General features: G+C 46.2%; 1 protein-coding gene across 5 annotated transcripts in view; it reads left to right on the top strand.

The window, feature by feature from the left end:
• Nucleotides 1–15,273, top strand: part of LOC119508116 (prolyl 4-hydroxylase subunit alpha-2) — a 35,495-nt gene extending 20,222 nt beyond the window's left edge. For 3 of the 5 annotated variants that reach the window (XM_037801575.1, XM_037801576.1, XM_037801577.1), the window contains 9 exons: nucleotides 1,236–1,432; nucleotides 2,239–2,415; nucleotides 5,541–5,611; nucleotides 5,853–5,952; nucleotides 9,912–9,965; nucleotides 10,505–10,570; nucleotides 12,364–12,432; nucleotides 12,978–13,074; nucleotides 14,789–15,273. In XM_037801575.1, coding sequence (XP_037657503.1) covers nucleotides 1,236–1,432; nucleotides 2,239–2,415; nucleotides 5,541–5,611; nucleotides 5,853–5,952; nucleotides 9,912–9,965; nucleotides 10,505–10,570; nucleotides 12,364–12,432; nucleotides 12,978–13,074; nucleotides 14,789–14,859 — 902 coding nt within the window. In that variant the 3' untranslated portion in view covers nucleotides 14,860–15,273. Of the gene's footprint in view, nucleotides 1–1,235; nucleotides 1,433–2,238; nucleotides 2,416–5,540; nucleotides 5,612–5,852; nucleotides 5,953–9,911; nucleotides 9,966–10,395; nucleotides 10,456–10,504; nucleotides 10,571–12,363; nucleotides 12,433–12,977; nucleotides 13,075–14,788 lie in introns of all 5 variants that reach the window. The other 2 variants (XM_037801579.1, XM_037801578.1) reach the window with 2 other exon arrangements.
• The last annotated feature ends 1,421 nt before the right edge of the window (nucleotides 15,274–16,694 follow it).

The following is a 16,694-nucleotide window of genomic DNA, read 5'->3' as shown; positions in this document are numbered from 1 at the left end:
GATGGTGAGCTGGCAGAAGAACTGGATTCTCTTGGCTGTTGCCTGACCCCTCTTCTGGGATTGAGTCATTCTAACCTGTCACCTGTCCGGTGACTAATGCCTTACTGATTTTAGGCCCAGTCTAGCTGCCAACTTGTTTCTTACCTACCTCAGTCCTGGCCCTAGCCCTTACCCAGCTGCTGATGGATACACTTAGCCTGAGGCTCCTCTGACACCACATATTCCTTTTCTTTTTTAATAGGGACCCAGTGCTGAGGCGCATCTGTTGCTATGCAAGGTAGGGCCTTCACTGTGTCAGGAGGAGCTCAAGAGGCAAGCTGCACTTTAGAATTGCTGCAGTGGCAAACAGTGACCTGAGCCATTATTTGGAGTCCTGAGGTCTGTAGGTGGAACCTGCCATGACATGGGTGCTTTATGTATCTTGGAATGTTGAACTGAAGAAGTTCAAAAGCCCTGTGTCTTTAAAACCCATGTACTAGTAATGGGAACATCATAGTTTGGAATTTCACAGATCAGCAAAGGTTTTCTTATGCTGCTGTTTTTTGGGACCCTGCGTGAATCTGATGTGAGCTGGCATGTGAGTGTCCCGCAAGACGCGGGAAGAGAACTTTGTAGATTCTGTCTAGTGAGTTAATAAGAGCCTTGGACAGGAATCAGGATGCCTGGAGTCTTGTCCTGTAAAACTTTAGCCTAAGTCTTTTACCATCTTTGGGCTTCAGTTTCCTTACTGAGGAATGGGGCAGTAATCCTGCCCTGCCTGCTCCTTTGGGTATTGTGAGGTCTACAGGACAAAGCTGTGGCAGTGTCATGTGGCTCTTCTTTTTGTTGGCCTTTCAGCCTTCCTTCTGGCTGTGGCCAGCACATGATGCAGTCACCAGTAATGGACACATTCTAAGGAATGGATGTAACTGGCACACAGCTGAGTCATGAGTACTGCTTCTGTAGACCTGAGTCCCTGAAATCTCCATGGAGGCCTGACAGGGGAGGCCCCTGTGTGCTCAGTGGCTGCCCAAGTGTCCCTCTCTGCTGCTCTTCTCTTATCTCTGCCCAGGATGGGGAGAATCGCCACTGGCTTTTTGGCTTTGACCAGCAAACCCTGTTAGAACGTTGTGGAAGGCAGGATGCTGCGTGCGAGTGAACTGCTAAAAGAGAAAACCACTTACAGAATGATTTCTCTAAATGACCTAACAGCTGTTTGTGGTTTCCTTTTCCTTCTTGTTCTTTGCTTTCTGTAGACCCAAGCCACGAACGGGCTGGAGGGAATATGCGGTACTTTGAGCGGTTGTTGGAGGAACAAAGAGAAAAACTGTTATCAAATCAGACGATAGAAGCTGAGCCAACAACCCAGGAAGGCAACTATGAGAGGCCCGTGGACTACCTGCCCGAGAGGGAAATCTATGAGAGCCTCTGTCGTGGGGAAGGTGTCAAACTGGTGAGACATGTGAAGGGGGTCAAGGGACCCAGACTGTTGCCCTGGATGTTGGCTCTGGGCAGGCTGATAGGGGAGGACATTCCTTTCTTTTTAGGTACTTTTCTCAGCATCTTCTCCAGTTCTTTGTAGCATCTGCTGAGGCTGAAGTGTGGATGTTCTCTGAGGTATATGGCAGGAGACTACCTCCTCTGGTGCCCCAGTAGTTGCAGTCCTCACTGCACTCCCCTCCCCACCCCAGTGTGCCCAGCTTTTGCTTACTCACTGTTGTGAAGAAATCTGTGGGTGTGGATATGTCTCAGGCTCCAAGGGCAGTCATGGTATAAGTGGGCAGAGAAGTCTCTGTGGTAAATAAACAGCCTGTGCTAGAGCTTGGTTTTAGGTGTCACTGGCCTTTGAGAGCCCTGGGATCCAGGGCTTCCTCAGGGAAGCTGAAGCATGAGGCAGGCTCTTGGTCTCTTCCATGTCCATGTCTGCTTGGTTCCCACTGGCTTCTCTACCTAAAAAGACTCCTTCCCTGCCCCAGCCCTTCAAACCTACTCAAGTCTCTGTGAAAGAGGGTCAGGAATTACCCTCTGACACAGGGCTTGTGGACAAGAGGCATTCTTGGGTGAGAAGCATAATTGCATGATTTGGGGGGGCGTCACTGCATGTCAATCAAGCAGAAAGACTTTTGTTTCCTTCTGTGCCAGGACAGTGGTGAGTAGCTGCTAGACATAAGGTGGGAGACCAGTGTCTGCAACCAGAGGAGGCTGGGACTGGTGGTTAGGACTTACCCAGCTCAGGACGTGTTGCTCTATGCTCCCCAGACACCCCGGAGGCAGAAGAGGCTTTTCTGTAGATATCACCATGGCAACAGGACTCCAGAGCTGCTCATCGCCCCCTTCAAAGAGGAGGATGAGTGGGACAGCCCACATATCGTCAGGTACTATGATGTCATGTCTGACGAGGAAATCGAGAGGATCAAGGAGATCGCAAAACCCAAAGTAGGTGTCTCTTTAGGTCCTTCTTGAGTGGCTGAAGGGCATGTTGTCTCTCTCACCCCTGGCACCCTGGGGCAGTTTGTTTGCTTTCCCAGCTGGCTTTTACCAGTGTCTAGCATGAGTCTGCCATGGGGGCAGTGAGCTGCTGCAGACTCAGTCTGCCCTTGTGGGTTCATAGTCTAGAGAGGAGGAAAGATGAGGAGACTGATGTGGACAGCCACATTGTGCTGTGACATGAGGGCACACTGCATACAGGAAGGCCCATGGTAAGAAGTAGTAGTTTCACCTGAATAGGGGAATTGGTGTGTGGGCAAGGCTTTAGTCTACATGCCATGTGCTGCTTACCCTCGAACTTACAAAGCTGGGTCCTCTGGAGCTCCTGATTGGGATGGCATATGAAGTGATTAATTTGCAGGAGAATGTACTTCTTTACAACATTGACTCTTCTCATCCAGGAACATGCTGACATGCTGTATCTTTCTGTGTGTTCATGAATTTTTTTTTTTGTAGAAACCCTGTATGTTTCTTGTTACATTTATTCCTAGGTAGTTTTTTGTTTGTTTGTTTGCTATTGTAACAGTACTTTGCTTCTTCATCATTACATTTTAACTGATTTTACTATTATATTAGTTTACTATTACATGCCAAACTGTTGATTTAAAAATTTTATTTTGTGGTAATAGTTAATGCTTACTGAGTGCTTGCAGTGCGAAGACCCTGTTCTAAATGCTTATATTATATTAGCTATTAAATCTGTCAAGTAGACTTTTCATCGTCTTCACTTTACTCATGAGGAAACTGAAACGTGGGCAGATCACAGCTAGATGTTGAACTCATGTATTTTTTTTTTTTTTTTTTTGGGTTTTTAGCTGATTCTCTTGGGTTGTTCAGATAGTGGTATTATCTGCAAGAAGAATTTTTTTTCCCTAATAGTTATAACTTGTTTTTATTGTTTTATCGAACTGTCTAGAACTTCCAGACTAGTGTTAAAATAGGTATCCTTGCCTTTTCCTGAATTTCCCAGGCATTCCTCTAGCATATCACTGTTAAGTATGAAGTTGGTCCTTGGTTTTGTATGTATGTCATCATGTTATAAAATTATTCTCCTATTTCTAGTTCATAAAACATTTTCTCTTATTTGACATCTTTCAAAGAGAACTACTTGCTGCCATATCCCCACCGTTCTCCTAACACTGATGATTAGGAGGGAGGAATTAACTAGGATTCTCTATTGCTTTGTTTCTAATAGAATTATAGTGGCCAAAGTGGCTAGAATGCCCATGGAGAGACCTAAAGTAAGTTCCTACTCCATGGTTAGGTGGGGATGTGGCTGGACCCTGGATTCATTTTGGAATAACCTTGACTTGAGGTGATAGGAAAGCGAGGGCTTAAAGTCAGCTGTTGGCATCACTGGTGTGAATGAAGGAAGGTCTAGCCAGTGTATGTGGAGAACGGGGACCAGGAGCTCCCCACCTCTGCCCCTAGATAGCTGCATGTCCTCCAAAGCCCTCCAGGGAGGAAAACTACTTCCCTGGCTACCAGTGAGGGAGGTACTGTAGTAACAGAATCTCTTGAGAGATTTGTCCTATCTCTCAGTCCCAGCACTGACAACACCTGTGTGTGTGTGTGTGTGTGTGTGTGTGTGTGTGTGTGTATGGTAGTGGCATGGAGTATTGGGAAAACTTGACCTTGAACAGAAGCCATGTGAAGAGCCAGACATATTGGCCGTCACAAGCTGACCTCTTTTTCTGGAGCCTGTGAGGAACAGATGCTATTCTGGCTTTGAAGTGGTGCCCATGAGCTTAACTTGGCTTGTGGGAAATTCGTGGCAGCTGCCTCTGGGTCTCCAGCCTGTTTTCAAAATAGCCCAGTCAGTCCCTGGGGGCAGAGCACAGCTGCCCAGAGCCTGTTATTGGGCGTCAGGCCAGCTCTGAGGCTCAGATGTTTGGATGGGGCCATGCTGTGGCTGCAGTTGTCATCAGGGCAGGACCAGCATGAGCTGGCGCTCAGGAAGGGACCATGGGTAGGAGCTCAGGGAAGCTCTCTGTCCCGGGTGCATTGGTTCTCTCACTAGAGCATGCTGTAGCAACACAGTGTCCAGGATGGTTAATCTCACCTCCTGATCAGCTTTCTTATCAATCCAGTCCTCTCCTTACCATCTGCCACCTCCTGGCACAGGTCTCCATCACCTCTTGCCTTGACCTCTGCCTTGGCTTCCCCAGTGGCTTCCTTTTTCCAACTCTGGCTTGTCCTTTGTCCACTCTCCATGAGTTGCCCATGGTGATCCTTCTACTATTTAGATTGTAGGTGTTCCTCTCCTGTGTAAACCCTTCTCTGTGAGGCTCCTAAGGGAGTGAAAACTGTACCTCTGTCTTTACTCCTTGTGGCAATGGGGGTAACAGAAGAAGTTGGGGTTGGCTGATGAATTAGGAAATTAGGTACAAGGTACAGCTATTCATTCTCATTTTAGCTTAACTCCATTCACCCCCTTAATTAACCTACCTTCTCTTTCCACATACTTGGGGGTGTGGGTCTTCAGTCTCCTGTGGCTCTTATGAATACTTTGGGACCCACTTCTGTTTAGTGGTGGGGTCAGTGTACAGACTAACAGAAGGCAGGGTGCCTTCAAGAGGAGGTGGGTGGAAGGTTGTCAGGAACCCAGTTTTAGGTGGTGCAGCAGGAGAGAGTTTGGGTAGGTTTCTTAGCACAGTAGGCTGCTGAGGTTCAGAAGGATGGCTGGTGGGAGTTGACTGAGTTGAGAAGAGCATGCAGAGTGATGCTCAAGGGTGGTGGCACAGACTGGATGTGGTGGAAGCAAGCAAGCTCAGGCCATGCTCAGTAAGGGGGCTCTCCAGGCAGATGGGTGAATGGGAAAAGCAGACTCCATAGGCAAAATTCTGCAGGCAGCATGGACCTGGGTAGGAGCAAGGCTAGGCAGTCACCAAACAGGGCAGTGTCCAGGGTCTGGCAGCAGAGCCAGAATTGCAGGGTCATGGGACCTTGGCTAAGACTGCTGCCTGCAGAGCTTCTTCCCTTACTGGCCTGGCTGGCATATCTGGTCCCAGTGTTCTCTGGGAAAACACTGAAGGCAAAGAAGGGTAAATCTGCCCTCTCTGCCTGCCTTCCAGCTTGCACGAGCCACTGTTCGGGATCCCAAGACAGGTGTCCTCACTGTTGCCAGCTACCGGGTTTCCAAAAGGTGAGCAAAGATGGTGGTGGTGGTGGTGGTAGTGTTGGTGGCTGGCTCAAGCCCCAACCTCTCAAACCCTCCCTGAGGGAGGGTGGCCTGTACCATCCTAATGGTGGTACCTCCTCATCCTCTTGCAGCATTCATCCTGTGCTGCCTGTTAGTGCTGGCTACGATTCTGGGGAGAGAGCACAGAAGCTCATCTAAGCTTCTCCTCCCACCTTCCTTTATTTGCCCTTTTCTTTTGGCCCAGCTCCTGGCTGGAGGAGAATGATGACCCTGTTGTGGCCCAAGTGAATCGTCGGATGCAGCACATCACAGGGCTGACAGTAAAGACTGCAGAATTGTTGCAGGTATGGCTGGTCCCCAGGGCCCTGGGGATTTTGGAAAGGGGTTGCAGTCTAAGTAGATTTCCAGGGTATCCTGGGGAGGTTTGCCCAATAAACTGTTGGCACAGTCCTGTGAATGTGAAGTGACTTCATGTTGTTGTTGGGAAGCCAGAATTAAGCATGCTTGCTAATTCAACAGTTAGCATTCAAAAAATGTTAACTGAGCATCTACTGTGTGCCCAAGTATCATGCTAGGTAGGAGCTAGGGGTCTATGGTGGACATGGCAGGCTCATTCATGTCATCTTGACTACAGAAGCTGAAATCCTGAGTTGTTCCAGGGATACCTCTAAGAGAGCTATAAATATCTTCAGAGATCATGGTTCTGAATCACAGTTAAATGCACTTGGAGATGACGTGTTCTATAGTATGTTGGCAGAAGAAGTGAGAGGCATGGACCAGTTGGCTGGTGAAGCTGGAATGTCCTTATCAAAGTTCTGCCTGTGGAACCCTGTCTTTATTTCAAAGGCTGGGAAGTTTTGAATGAAACTCCTAATGCATATTCTGGGTATTGAGTTCAAATCAGCACTGACTAGACTCTTTTCTGAACTTTGGAACTTCTGAGCTCTGTTGTAAAAACGATGACCTGAGATGCTGCCAGGAGAGGTTCACTGGTGTTCATCCATAGCCCTTGGATCTATCTGTTTGGCCAGAGTTTCTGCGTGTTTAAGGATAGCAGCCTTCACCTTTAGGCCTGACATTTGGATCTGATCAACCATAAATTTCATTAGAATTTTGAACTGAAGATCATTGGAAAAGATTCTCTGAACTTTTGCCTGGACACTCCCAAGCACATTAGCACATTTTTTTTTTAAGTTGCTGTAAAAATTTTGAAGGTCATCTTTATGGGTTTATGTGTGGTTCACCAAAGTTTTTGAAAACATGCTGTTTACCTTGCAGTCTTGTGAAAATTTTATCCTTTCAGTTCAACTCAACTTAGCATTCTGTAATTTTAAAATAAGTTCTGCACACAAGTACATTGGTAAAGAACTTCTACCACATCTGCTCCCTTGCCTCACTTTTGCAAGAACACCATATTTCAAGAGGGGTAGAGCTCTCCACACACCAGATGTATCCCTGTTGGCATTATCGTGATTCATATTTTCTTGGAGCAGATTTTGTTTTTTGTTGCTGTTGTTGTAAAAAACATTTGCTACAGCTTCCTCATCAGAGCTGGTGTTAGGACTCTCATGACTGTGACAAAGAGTGACAGTCTGCTTGGATTGGCTGGTCCCATACCTTGAACCAAGGGGTTGAAAAGAGGACACAGGACTTGAGCCTCATTTGCTCCCTGGTTCACTTCCCGGCTGCACTCCTGCCTCACTCTCAACTGTGGAAGATGGCAGCTTCGTACTATGGACTGGCTTCTCTGCTACAACCCTGGCTTCTTCATGTCTGGCTTCTTGTCATGTTGTAGCTGAAGTGACTGGGATTTGAATGCCATCATCACTCATAGTGGAGGGACTCTTACAGTCAGAGCTTTTTGGGAGATCCAGAACTCAGCAGGCAGGTGATTGAGACACCATTTTTGTTTGCTTTCTTCCTCTGTCTTGACATTTCCCATGCCAGCCAGCAATGTTGAAGGTTTTGATCTTATAATGGTCTGGGGGACAGGAACCTAGATTTCAGCACCTGTCTCTTAAGTGCTCACTCCACATGGACTGTTTGTGGTGTGATAGATGCCCAGCCACCAGCAACAGCCTTCATTGAGGCTCCCTTTGGGAACGTTGGAGGCTTCTGGAAAGGAATTGGCATTCTGCACTTGTACAGCTAGAGCTGATGTGTTTGCTCTAGGCCATTTGGAAGAAAAGGGCAGTTGAGACTTTCTTGGGGGTTGGATGAGGGCCTGTCCAGTAAAGGAAGAGAAACTACACTGCCAGAATAATTTAAGATTGAAGACTCTTCTGGCTCAGCCTCATGAACATGATTTCTAAGCATCCTTTTTGCTTCACTCTGGCCCTGGCATCAGCATCATAAATACCCATATCTTTAAAATGACTGACTCTCTAGTCTTGTAACACATCTAAAGATTCAAATGACTGTCTCATGGGAATCAGTTTTGATGTACAATTGCTTGTTATCAAAGATGTGTATCTGGGAACTTAAGTATGCCCAGGCGATGAATCTGATTGCTGTAAATTCAGAAGTTTCCATTCCCTTTGCATTATTGGAGACAGGATTAAATAGCTTAGGTACAATGTTTCAGTACTGTGAGCAAATGTGATTCCCAAACTGTTGAAAGATGAGCCAGCTGTAGCATTGCAGACTTTTACCTGGGATATGAAAGTTTAAGCACTCTATCCGACAGGTGTAAGTATAGGAAAAAGCAGTCATATTCTTCAGCTGCAGCAACAAGCAATGATTGAATTTTCCTGAGTATACTGGCATACTAATTATATTCATGTTTAAAATTTTCTTCAAGTGCTCAACCAGAATGGATCCAAAGAAAAGGTACATCTGTAAAAGCTTTACATGGTCACTTCAACAACTGCCCCAGCACTTCAATACTTAGATGTACAATTGCTTGTTGTCAAAGATGTGTATCTGGGAACTTGAGTATGCCCAGGTGATGAATCTGATTGCATAAATCCAGAAGTTCCCATTATCTTTGCATTATTGGAGACAGGATTAAATAGTGTAGGAATAATGTTTCAGCACCATGATGAAATGTGGCCAATCTTAGAGCCACCTGCTGAACCAGTCTTCCGTGTGCTATTCATAGCATTTCCAGATATTTAGCTGCCAGGAATCTTGAAGGCTAAAGCAGCAGATGATAGCATATCAAAATTTTTATTTTGTAAGGCACTGCAAATCACACTGCCCAAACTTTGTACTTTATCACATTTGGCAGATATTGTTTGTGCTCCACCTAGAGTGTTTCCTTGCTTGTAAAGTCCACCCTCCCTTTCTCTCCCACATGTCTGTAGATCTCCATCATTGCCAAAATCACAACATCTCTCACTTAACTGCTGGAATCTCCAAGAAGAATATTAAAAAAATACCAAGTTTCTGAGGATTAATGCCCGAGCCCCAGTGGTTTTTAGGGTTTCAGTAAGAGGCAGTAGTCAACTGTTTCCAAATGGAAATAGGCACTGATTGTGCCTCTTGATCCAACAGCTTCCATATCGGATTCTGCACTTCATCTTGAACCTGGCCACTCATTCTGTCTACTTAAGTGGAAATAACCATTGTGATTTAGAATTTACATGGCATTAAGCTATTCACAACGGCATTTAAAATTTCTGCTTCAATTAATGACACATAGTTGCTGATGTTGAGGTGGCCCAGGTTTAACTCTAGGTCTGGGCTCACATGGGGCTGCTGAAGTAGACTAGGAGTTCTTGGCAACCCTGAAGCCAGCTACCCATATTCTGCTGGATGCAGAAGTACTCCATGCAGCAGACCACTCCAGGAGGAGGACAGGATCTGCTTGCCCAACTCAGCCTGGTCAGGAATAGTTCCTGGGCCATGGTGGCAGGAGCAGTGCCAGGCACTGAGCAGCTCCCAAACTAGCATGAAAAATATTCCAGTCTTGAGTTTGTTGTTGGCTTTCCTCTGGATTATGTTGATATTATCTCCCAAACAAATATGGCCCAAGTCAGGGTCTGCCTCAAGAAGAGCTCCCTGCACTACCGTCTGATTGTCCCTGAAGGGCTGGGAGCTTCTCCACAGTGGCCATGTGCAGGTCGTCCGTCTCATTCCATTTGGGGAACCACATATGTGCTGCACCTTTACTGTTGGACGCAGCTGAAGACATGTTTGCAATGTTTGCTTTGCCTGTGCTGGTAGATGTACTCCACCTTGGAGGAGATGCTCTTGGGGGTTCTAGTTATTTGCAGGTCTGAGGAGATGGTATCCCTGGGAAATAGGCTGCTTCAGGGCTGTTCATGCCTCTGACAATGTCTAATGTGTTGTTTCCTGCCAGGTTGCTAATTATGGAATGGGAGGACAATATGAGCCACACTTTGACTTCTCTAGGGTAAGGCCCAAATCACAGGTACTTCCAAAGAGCTCTGCTCCAACTGGTTTGAGAAGGCTGGAACTTCCAGGAGCACTTCAGCCCCTAGATCAGGCCCCACAATCTCTCCAGGAGAAACCCCTTATTACTGGTAAAGCCCAGATCTGGAACCTTGGGGTCTGCAGAGCCCAGCAGAGGCTGGTTGTTTCTCTCACCCCAGTTCTTATCACTCTTTGCCCTGACTCTGAAGCAAAGGACCTTGCTAGGTCTTTGCAAAAACTGTTCCTGCTTCTTCCCACCCCTGCAAGGGTTTCCTTTGCAGCCTTGGCCTGTGTTCCAGGTTGATTTATGAAACACACACTTATTACCTTCCCCTGACCCTTTTGGTCCATTCTGTGGGTGGCGGGTGAAATCAGTTGCAAACTTGGGTGAAAGTTGTTGTCTGTTGCAGCGACCTTTTGACAGCGGCCTCAAAACGGAGGGAAATAGGTTAGCGACGTTTCTTAACTATGTAAGTATTGGGTCCAGGCCCACCTGTTCACTCTCACTTAATTTTATAGAAGGATGAGCAAGATGCTTTCAAGCGTTTAGGGACGGGGAATCGTGTGGCCACGTTCTTAAACTACGTGAGTATGATGTGTGCAGTGTATGGGCCCTAAGGGGACCCTGGGTTCAGAGTGCTCTCTCGTATTCCACGCCCACCTGGGCTGATACCACCAGCCTTTGGTTAATGGCGAGGCCCTTCTGGCCCTCAGCACCCTTCTTGGCTGGAAGAGAGAGAGCTGGCCTCTGTTCCCATCCACATGTTCCCTCCCTCCCCCAGGGCTTCACATTCCTAGCTCCTTTCTGATGGGCCCAGTGCTAGTCTGGACTTCGGGGTGGGTGCCCTGATGGGTTCCCTCTTTGGTAGAGAGTGAGGAGGTAGTCATGAGGTGCCCTTAGAAGAAAGCTGCCTTTGTTTCCCCAGAGACTTTGTGGTCTCCTCCCACTTGCTGCCCCTGCTCCAGCCAAGGACTTTCAGTTTACCTCTCACGTGAAGAATAGTTTCCTCTCCCCTCTGCTAAGACAGCCAGCACTGAACAGACATAGCAGCTGTCCAGCAACTTGGAGAAAGATGCCCATGTTCATTTGTTTATTTCAGTCTTTTGTTTAAGTTTTCATTGTGTAGTTATATGCTGCAGTCTGTATGTGAACATGCTGGTGAGCAGGACATTGTGGCCTGTCTTGTGGAGCTTATGGGAGTCTCACTTTAAACATCAGAGAGATAATTATTTAGTTACCATGGTGACAAATTTCTATGAAGAAGTAGTGCAGAGAACTTTTGGAGCCCAGGGTTGGAGTTCAGAGAAGACCTTTTTTGGGAAGTAACACGTCAGTTAGTCTTGAAGGTTGCGTGGAAATTAGCTGGTAGAAAATGGTTTCTGGCAGAGGAGAGGGTTTATGGAGGGCTGGATGAGTTAAGGAGCTTGGGATGTTGGAAAAATTAAAAAAAGTCTTATTTGGCACACACTCTGAGGGTGGCTGAAAAGAGAGGCTGGTAAGACTGGCAGGGCCTTGGGGGTCCCAGAAATGTCTGGATTTGATCCCCAGGGCCATGTGGAGCTATCAGGGGTTTTCATCTTACTCATTTAGCATGTATCTCTCAAGTACCCTGCAGTCTGTCTGGTTTTTGTCCTGTGGAAATATGTTTAGCTCCAAATTTTATTACATTATAGGCAAAAACTTCAAGAGGGCCAGATGAGAAAGAAGTGGTGCTTTGGGCATGAGTAGGGGCATGCTCCGTGGGCTCGAGTGCAGCCTTGCTCCTGTGGAACTTGTGTTCCATTTAGTTTAGGCCTCACTTCGGGAAAAAGCAGGACCTCCAGAGGGAGACAATGCCCTACCCGCCCACCCACATGGCCCTAGGGAAGCAAGCGGCTGTTCTGGGAAGGTGGGATCTGATTAGAGTAGCCAGTTCTTAGAGCCAGGGAAACAGATCCCAGAGTGCAGGCCACAGATGGTGTTGGAAGCAGCAGGGAGCTCCTGGCCAGGGCACAGTGGCTTAACGTAGGCCCAGGCTGGATAGGGGTTCAAGCAGTGGGGGTTGCAACAGGCATTTTGTGAGTACAGACTCAGATTGTACCTTTCCAAGGACAGGTGGGATATAGGGTCTCCTGCAGGCCTGTAGCTCTTGGGTGCCTGTGGCATGGAGCCTGTCCTCATGAGCCCTACAGATTAAGTAGGGTTTGGGGAGGGCAGGGCATGGGAAGAGCCTTTCTTGGCTGAAGGGCTGGTCATGGAGCCAAGCCTCTGAGCAGTTCCACTCATGCTCTGTTTGACACAGAGGAGAGTGATTTGCGTACTTTATTATTTCCGTTGTGGCTTGCTTGCCCTGAGAACCTTGGAGTAGAGGGCCAAGCTCTGTGCCTTATTTTCCCAGATGAGTGATGTAGAAGCTGGTGGTGCCACTGTTTTCCCTGATCTGGGAGCTGCAATTTGGCCTAAGAAGGTAAGTTCTGGTTCTCGTGTTTCAGAAGTTGAAACAGGCTCAGACCTTGTCTGTGCCCCAATCCCATTCCCTGGCCTGCTTGACTGTCACTGTAATGGGCCTCGGCCCCTTCCCACCTGGACTCTGACCTTGTGGTCCTAGCTTCCTTCTGGGGAGAAGGGAAAGGGGTGGGAGGTTCCTTCAGGGGCAGGTGGGTTTCCAGACTTCCAACCCACCATGAACGGTGGGTGCTGTCTCAGGGAACTCCTCTCTCACAGCCCCTCTGTACATAGAGGGGTGGGGGTGTTTCTACTCAGGGATGGGGCTCTGGTGCTCTGAGCCCATGTGGAGCTGGGATGGGGGTGGTGGGTATGTTGTGTGTTGTGAGGAAGATTCCGCCTGAACAAAAACAAATCCCACAAGTCATCTCTGAGCTCAGAAAAGGTGTCCTAAGGGAATAAATTCCTTCTGTCTCTGTCAGTGGTACCTTCCAGAGACTCCCTCCCTACTTGTCCCCCCAAGCCCAGTCTCTGAGTCTGTGTTCTGACAGGCCATCTCTTTCCCAGGGCACAGCCGTGTTCTGGTACAACCTCTTGCGGAGTGGGGAAGGTGACTACCGGACGAGGCACGCTGCCTGCCCCGTGCTTGTGGGCTGCAAGTGGGGTGAGTGGCCTAAGGGGTGGTGCTGGCCTGGGCTTTGGTAGTCAGGCTTACACCTTGAGCTAGGAGACAGCTGCTGCCAAATTTATACAAAGCCAAGACCGTCTCCCTTTCTGAGGCTTTCTCTGCTATCCTGCCATGTAGCTATCCACTCAGCTGGTTATGTGCCAAGACAGCTGCTTGGGATCTTCTCAGAGATGCCCAGGAAGCTGAGGGCCTGAGGAGGAGCAGCTGCAGAAGCACCACGGGTCCAGGATGGCTTTCCAGAGGAGTGGACTCTGGAAAGGATTCCCAGGGCGCAGTGGGAGACATTGGGAATCAGACAGGGGAAAGGGTGTCCTAGGCAAGCAGAGCCCCATAGAACAAAGCTCAGATGAAAACCAGAGTCATGGGGCTTGCGGTGCTGGCTACCTTTGTCACTTGAATAAGGGGGGGCCCATGGCACCGGGGTCAAGAGATGAGGCTCGAGGCTGGGTCCGTACTACAAAGGCTAGAAGCTTGAGCCTCATCCTGGAAGAAGCTGTACTGAGCCTTGGAGAGTCTCGAACCAGGATGTGACAGGAAGTGATTGCAAAGAGAGTTTTATATCCCTCTTGGAGAGTTTTGGGTATGAATAGTGATAGGTACATAGAAAATTAAATAACTGAAAAAACTATAAGCAATCACTGACTTCAGGGAAAAGAAAAATTGTACAAGAAAAGAATTTACTAGGTGGCTCAAGTATGAGCAACATTTAGGTGACCATAATAATGTAAGCACTGAGTATTAACTTTACCCAAAACTTGTGACACGTATGTATTGTAGGGGTAGTATAAAAGAATTCCAAAATTGAAAGTCAAGAAATAGCACTATAAGCATGTTACTTAGAAAAATGAGGTGAATATTAGAAGAAACAACTAAAAGAGTTGAAAATCCTCTGGGAGTGTTCATGGGGGCTGGGAAGGGGTAGGAAAGGAGATTGCTGTTTTTCATTATAAGCCTTGTAGAACAATTTGATTTTTTCAACTAAGTACATGTATTACTTTAAAAAATTAAATGTTAAATTATATTTTAAAAGCTCTATGACTTCAGTAATGCATTAAAATGTATTTGTTATTTATTCAGTATGATAGTGTGCTGTTTGAGGAACAAAATTGTGGTCTGCGTGTGTTGGAGACACAGGGTTTAGCAGCTCTGCTGCTCTGGTACCCATAGCTCCTGAGGTCGATGGCCTGAGCCCTCCACAACCTTGACAGGCTTCTTCATCATCTTCTGCCTCCCAATTCCCACCTGCCAGTTTAGCAATATCAAGCTTCTTGGGGTCCCTCGCACGTGCCAGGGTGGTTCCTGGTTCCGGGTCTTTCTTATCCTGTACCACTTCCTGGGATCCCCTTGGTGTGGGAGTCACCTTGGTATGGCCATCTTCTGCCCAGGATAACTCCTGTTCAGCTTCATGCCCTAAACTGGGGTCTCCTTTCCTCCCTTCTGGTTAGAGGCCCCTTATCTCTGTTCCCAATGCATCCTGCACACATGTATCTTGTCACTGTCAGAATTATACACAATTACTTGTTTATGCATCTGTTTTCCTCACCAGCTCATGATCAGCTTGAGGCCTGAGACTGTATCTTACTCATGTCTGATTCCCAGGGCCCAGTATAGGGGTCATCATGAAGGGGTCATTAATTTTGGCCTTTGAGTGACCCAATAGAATTGTAACCCGTTTTCTTTCTGTTCACAGTCTCCAATAAGTGGTTCCATGAACGAGGACAGGAATTCTTGAGGCCTTGTGGACCAACAGAAGTTGACTGACATCCTTTGCTGCCCTTCTCCTTACTGGCCCACAGCCCATGTTGTCTTCGAGTTCTATGTGACAGACACTTTGGTGTTTTCTGCCCCAGTCAGGCAGGTCTTTGGAGGAGAAAATGTTTGTCTGGAGCAGAGGGAGAGCAGACTGGGGAGGGTCCTGGGTGGTCCTGTTCCCTGCTGACCTGGCCAGCCTCTCTAGTCAGCCTGTGCCATCTCCGGCCCCCAAGGCAAGAGTCGGAGGGGCTGCAGCGTAGTCACCCTGTCTAGCTCCTAGTGAGATGCCTTTGTACCTCAGATGTTTTAAGTGTGGGATGTTTCAATGAACCAAAGTTCTGATACCTTGTTTACATGTTTATTTTTACAGCATTTCTATGAATTGTAGCTTTAACCAAAAATAAAACATCCCTGCAAAAAGCCTTTAAGAGCCTTAGAGTATTTTTTTTCAGACTGGGTTGCTTCGACAAAATTCACCATTTCCTATGCATCGTATCTGTGCAGGCCAAGTCTGAATAATGAATGCTTTAGCAGAAAGAACCTGTTTTAGGTTCTAGACCTGGTTTCAACACTTTCTGTCTCCTCGAAGCTTGAGTATGCTTTTTCTGGAAAGTGAGGGGGATAGCCTCTCCTCTGCCTCCCAGAGAATATACCATGTACATTCATGATTGTGATGCTGTTATAATTTGAAATTTCTTTTTTTTTTTAATTGTGAGATATATACACAGAATTGTGAGTCAGAAGGTGAACACAAATACCCATGTCACCACCATGCAGGTTAATAAGAGAATATTTTGAAGTCAGTACCTTAAGAATCCCTTATAAGTTCCTGGATCACATTTCCTTCCCTGCCCCCAATATCTTCGAGGTGACCATTGTCTAAGTGATTTGTGCTGGTTATTCCTTTGCTTTTATTTATAGTTTTGCCATCTTTGTATAGATCCCTAAATAAATAGTTATTTGGTTTTCCCTGATTTTAAACTTTTTATAAGTAGAATCAGAGTATGTATTTCTGGATGTTTGGCTTCTTTTGTTCAACATTATATTTTTAAGATGGATCCATGTTAATGTAAGTAAAATTCATTGTCATTTTTATAGTCCACTTGTTTTGTTGCTGTATAGTTATGTATTATAGAGCTATGCCACAATACAGTTAATATACTGTTGATGGACATTTGGGTTGGTTTCAGTTTTGTATGCTATGAGTAATTCTGTGATTAGCATTTTTATACATGATTCATGAAGTACATAGGCACACATTTCTGTAGGATATACTTAATTAGCATTTCCACTAATAAGTGGAAATGCTAATTAAGTCCTAGAGTAGGTGAATCTTCAACATAACTGTGTTTTCCAAAGTGGTTATGCACATTCTTTCCAGGAGTAATTAAGAGTTCTTGATACTCCAGCTTTCTCCAATATCTGATATCATACTTTTATCATATATTTTAGCTAGCTGCCTGCATGTATATTATTACCTCATTTCAATATGATTTTTGATGATGTTTAAAAACCTTTTCTTTGTTAAGTGTCTATTCAAGTCGTTTTCATACTGATTCATGGGAATACTTAATGTATTTTGTATGCAAGCTTTCTTGTTTATATATTTTGCAAATATCTTCTGTTTTATGGTTTATCTTTTCACTTTTTTAGTTGTATTTTTTGCTGAATAGAAGTTGTTAATTTTGGTGTCAAATTTGTCAAGCTTTTGCTTTTTGATTTATGCTTATTATGTCTTGCTTAAGAAATTATTTTCTACTCCAAGATCATGAAGATATTTCCTATGTTCCCTTCTAAAAGCTTTGTAGTCTTGTCTTTTGCATTTAGGTCTTTAGTCCACCTGG

This window comes from Choloepus didactylus, chromosome 13, assembly GCF_015220235.1.
Source record: "Choloepus didactylus isolate mChoDid1 chromosome 13, mChoDid1.pri, whole genome shotgun sequence".
In the NCBI taxonomy this organism is placed as follows: Eukaryota; Metazoa; Chordata; class Mammalia; order Pilosa; family Megalonychidae; genus Choloepus; species Choloepus didactylus.
Note: the sequence above shows the minus strand (reverse complement) of the source record. Positions and strands in the feature narration are given on the sequence as shown.